This window comes from Phytophthora sojae (assembly GCF_000149755.1).
Source record: "Phytophthora sojae unplaced genomic scaffold PHYSOscaffold_3, whole genome shotgun sequence".
Taxonomy (NCBI): Eukaryota; Oomycota; class Peronosporomycetes; order Peronosporales; family Peronosporaceae; genus Phytophthora; species Phytophthora sojae.
Window position 1 is genome coordinate 1,540,280 of NW_009258117.1, and position 4,995 is coordinate 1,545,274.

At 60.4% G+C, this 4,995-nt stretch overlaps 2 protein-coding genes across 2 annotated transcripts; both read left to right on the top strand.

The window, feature by feature from the left end:
* The first annotated feature begins 1,078 nt into the window (after positions 1-1,078).
* PHYSODRAFT_285309 (zinc-dependent alcohol dehydrogenase) lies at positions 1,079-2,582 on the top strand. Its single transcript, XM_009524085.1, has one exon. The coding sequence runs from the start codon at positions 1,136-1,138 to the stop codon at positions 2,372-2,374; it is 1,239 nt and encodes a 412-aa protein (XP_009522380.1). The 5' UTR covers positions 1,079-1,135; the 3' UTR covers positions 2,375-2,582.
* Positions 2,583-3,281: 699 nt separating this feature from the next.
* On the top strand, positions 3,282-4,520 carry PHYSODRAFT_327857 (zinc-dependent alcohol dehydrogenase; the record flags this gene model as incomplete). Its single annotated transcript, XM_009524086.1, has 1 exon — positions 3,282-4,520. One exon carries the CDS (start codon positions 3,282-3,284, stop codon positions 4,518-4,520), a length of 1,239 nt encoding a protein of 412 aa, XP_009522381.1.
* Between the last annotated feature and the right edge of the window lie 475 nt (positions 4,521-4,995).

The window sequence follows — 4,995 nt, forward strand, 5'->3', positions numbered from 1 at the left end:
TTGCCGTCGCAATGCCCCACCCAGCGGTGCTGGGCCAGCGCTCGTCCGTCGAAATCTCTTCGCTCCAAGCGTATCCGCTCGCCTTGAAGCAACGAGGAACGACACCGCGGACAAAAGCCGGCGCCTCATCTCATAGGATTTGAAGCAAAGCGACCCGAGCTCGAGACGACTGCAAGATCCACCCAGCAACGCCGATCGCTTGCTCGCTGGACACTCACCAAATGCGGTGGTGGTGTCGGAGCCTCCGACTCGGAGGGAACGAACGGAACCGGCGATCTGGCTACTAGCCAGTGGCTAGCACGCACACCGAGGAGTCGTAGCTCGATGGCCCGTGTAGCAATTAGATTGGGAATCGACATGGATGGCAAGGTTGGCGGGCGATCAGCGCTTGACGGCGTACCGTAAGTTGAAGTACACGCCTGTGTTCTATGATAATTTTTGATAAAGCGGTAGCTCCACCAGTTGAGTCTTTTATTATGCGTAGGTACACCTATACAAGTGTGACCCTTTATCCCGATACCAGAATATCATACCGCGGAGGGGCTGTTTACGGCCTGCTAAAAATGCAAAGATACGCACCATACAAAAAGCAAGTGTGTCTTGCGTTTCATTGCCGACCAAACCAAACAGCCGAACGAGCTAAAACAACTGCTTGGGGTCCTAATTCCGCACCATCGTTGAAGAGCTTTAGCGCAAGTAAAGCTCTTCATGCTCTCGACTACGGCCGCCGTCTTGCATTTCGAGTGATGGCCCTGTCAATTTGAAGCGTTAAACGAGGTCGTTGCAGTCCTAGTTGTCATGGGGCTGCCGGCGCTTTACGGGCGAATGTGGTTGAACTTGCTCCCGGCTCACTTTACTGCTCTTGACGACCGGAAGCTGGCGTGGCATTGAAGTTGGGCCCAACCCAGGCGCTTCAGCTTGGCCAGCGGCCCAGCGACGACCGCCGACACGCAAGTCGTCCACGTTGAAGTGCGCGTCAAGATACTGCAAGTGTCGTTGCACCTGCCTGGACCACCTCGTGCCGATTGCCTGCCACGCACGAGCTCGACAGCTCGAGTCATTCCCCATTTTGCCGGCTACTGCCCACCACTTCACCAAGCGACCACCCCAAGAACCTTTTTCCAAGCTCGCCATCATGCTGCGCATCGTGTCTCGCTTCAACCAGCCCGCGCGCCGCGTCGTGAAGACCTCGACCAAGTCGCTCGCCGGCGCGCACAACATGCAGTGCCGCTGCGGCAACTGCGTGCAGCACCCCACGGGCTGCACGTGCCCGCGCTGCCAGTCGCGCTCGTTCTCGGTCAAGGCGCAGTCGCACTACGACATCCCCAAGACGCAGACGGCCGTGGTGTTCGAGCAGAACAACGCGCCTCTGCAGGTCCGCAAGGACTGGCCCGTGACGCAGCCGGAGGAGCTCAAGCCCGGCGAGGTGCTGGTGCGCTTGGCGTACTCGGGCGTGTGCCACACGGACCTGCACGTGTGGCTGGGCGACTGGCCGCTGGACAACAAGCTGCCGCTGGTGGGCGGCCACGAAGGCGCGGGCTACGTCGCTGCCATCGGCGACCACAGCTACACGCACCTGAAGATCGGTGACCCGGTGGGTGTCAAGTGGCTGGCCAACTCGTGCCTGGGCTGCGAGGACTGCCGCAAGGGCTACGAGTCCACTTGTGTCGACGCGGACCTGCACGGCTTCACGGTCGATGGCTCATTCCAGCAGTGGTGCGTGTCGTACGCTGACCACGTGACGCCCATTCCCAAGGAGCTGCCGATGCACGCGGCTGCTCCGATCCTGTGTGCGGGTGTGACGGTGTACAAGGCGCTGAAGGAGATCGGCGGTGTGTGCGGCGACTCGGTCGTGATCCCTGGCGCTGGTGGCGGTCTGGGCCACTTGGCGTGCCAGTACGCGCGCGCCATGGGCTACCGCGTGATCGCCATCGACTCGGGCGAGGACAAGCGCAAACTGGTGGCGTCTTACGGCATCACGGACTTCATCGACTTCAAGGAAGGCAACGTGCGCGACAAGGTGCTGGCTGCGACCGAGGGCCGTGGCGCGCACGCGACGGTGGTGGTGGCGTCGGGCGGCGAGGCGTACAAGGACGCGCTGTCGTTCCTGCGCCCGCACGGCGCGGTGGTGCTGGTGGGTCTGCCCAAGGACACATACATCACGGCCGAGGTCTTCGGCTCGGTGCTGAACGCGCACCGCATCATCGGCTCGTACGTGGGCAACCGCCAGGACTCGATCGAGGCGCTGAAGCTGGCCGCTGCTGGCGACGTGAGCACGACGTACAAGATCGAGAAGCTGGAGAACCTGCCGGACGTGTTCGAGCGCATGGCCGAGGGCAAGCTCGCGGGCCGCATCGTGCTGGACTGCGAGTAAACGGTTGGTGTGGGCGCAGTCAGTACAGCAGCCCTCTGTGCAAGGGCAAGCGGCAGTGGTTGGCTGCGACGTGTCGAGTCGAGTCGAGTGCTTTTGTGTACGTACGGGGCGTGGCATCGAGAAGCAGTAGTGAAGTGGAGAGCAGCTCTGGCCTCGGTGCGCGTGACCCCTTTGACATGATAATTGAAATGACTTTGTTTTGACCTGGAATTTGTATCGATCTGGTTGAAGTGCTCGGGCAGGTCCTGCCACAGACTAAAACGCAGACTAAAACGGGGTCTAAAACAATGGGTCAGTTGTCAGTTGCCAAAACCCGTGTGTGAATTGGACCTCCGACGGTACTAGAATTTGACAAAACCCGTAAAAGTGCAAGTTCGCTCCTAATAACCTATACTGAAGCGACACATGGCTAGAAATCATCTTACACAGGCACTACAGGTAATAAGAGCTCATCGACTGACATACGCTCTCCGACATTGGGGAAACGCAAGGCATCTGCATCGGCTACCGATGCCGACATGCAAGCCATCAGGTTATGCGGGGTGCATCAAGCATATGCCGCATATTATGCGGGGGCAACAGCAGACGGGCCAAGTATCCTTGCTCGCAGGCTGCGAGTCGCAGCAAGATGCAATCGCCAAGATGGTGCAGTCGCGGCCTATGAGCGCCGTGCATGGCGAATGACACACACAGATGCTGCTTGGTCGGCGCGAGTTTTTATGCCGCCCCGCGCCAAAGACGCCGAAACCTGCGTGCAAAGTCCAATGCTGGTGCGGCATCCCTTCACCCCGAGGCGCCCGCCGAAGCGGGGGCGTCCTCAGCAGTGAAGCTGAAGCTCATTCTGCAATTTGCCGGCTGCTCTTGATCTCCCTGCAGTAACCTCTTCAAGCTCCAGTTCCTGATCACCATGTTGCGCGTGGTGTCCCGCTTCAGCCAGCCCGCCCGCCGCGCGGCCCAGACCTCGGCCAAGTCGCTCGCCGGCGCGCACAACATGCAGTGCCGCTGCGGCAACTGCGTGCAGCACCCCACGGGCTGCACGTGCCCGCGCTGCCAGTCGCGCTCGTTCTCGGTCAAGTCGCAGTCGCACTACGACATCCCCAAGACGCAGACGGCCGTGGTGTTCGAGCAGAACAACGCGCCTCTGCAGGTCCGCAAGGACTGGCCCGTGACGCAGCCGGAGGAGCTCAAGCCCGGCGAGGTGCTGGTGCGCTTGGCGTACTCGGGCGTGTGCCACACGGACCTGCACGTGTGGCTGGGCGACTGGCCGCTGGACAACAAGCTGCCGCTGGTGGGCGGCCACGAAGGCGCGGGCTACGTCGCTGCCATCGCCGAGCACACGAGCACTCGCCTCAAAATCGGTGACCCGGTGGGTGTCAAGTGGCTGGCCAACTCGTGCCTGGGCTGCGAGGACTGCCGCAAGGGCCACGAGTCGACGTGCGTGGACGCGGACCTGCACGGCTTCACGGTGGACGGTTCGTTCCAGCAGTGGTGCGTGTCGTTCTCGGAGCACGTGACGCCGATCCCGACGGAGCTGCCGATGCACGCGGCCGCCCCCATTCTGTGCGCCGGTGTGACGGTGTACAAGGCGCTGAAGGAGATCGAGGGCAACTGCGGTGACTTCGTTGTGATCCCGGGCGCCGGCGGCGGTCTGGGCCACCTGGCGTGCCAGTACGCGCGCGCCATGGGCTACCGCGTGATCGCCATCGACTCTGGCGACGACAAGCGTAAGCTCGTTGCGTCGTACGGCATCAAGGACTTCATTGACTTCAAGGAGGGCAACGTGAAGGAGAAGGTGTTCGAGGCCACGGAGGGCCGCGGCGCCCACGCCAGCGTTGTTGTCGCCTCGGGCGGTGACGCTTACGCCGACGCGCTGTCGTTCCTGCGCCCGCACGGCGCGGTGGTGCTGGTGGGTCTGCCCAAGGACACGTACATCACGGCCGAGGTCTTCGGCTCGGTGCTGAACTCGCACCGCATCATCGGCTCGTACGTGGGCAACCGCCAAGACTCGATCGAGGCGCTGAAGCTGGCCGCTGCCGGCGACGTGTCGACCACGTACACGATCGAGAAGCTGGAGAACCTGCCGAGCGTGTTCGAGCGCATGGCCGCTGGCAAGCTCGCGGGCCGCATCGTGCTCGACTGCGAGTAAGCTGCTCGCACGTTGCCATTTCGTGTGGAAGATGGTAGCACCTCCTTGTTGTACACTTTTTCAAGCGCGTGGTTTCTAGATTAGTGGTTAGAAGCGGAAACTCGTCGCCATTGAAAGCTCAAATAAAATCAGTTTTGGTCTTTTCATTCCGAGAGTTGAGCTTAGTGTTCGTGTTGCTTCGATTCGCCTTGTTCATGCTATAACAATGTGCATTCGTGGGTATTGCACAGCACAAATGAGATTCTACAATTTGTGAGGGTGAGTATACGGCGAAGTTGAAGATGCGACCTCTTCGTCACCGAATCCAACAAAACAGAGCCAAACAACCGTGTTGTGGTGAGATCTTAGTAGCATTCCTAGGAATGAACAACGGGAATCACCCCTCAATCCATTTTACACGGGGAGTTCGGACCCTGAGGTACGCAAACTTCTTTAAACTTCATCTACACAAGCTGAGCGTGTTGACAAGGGGATC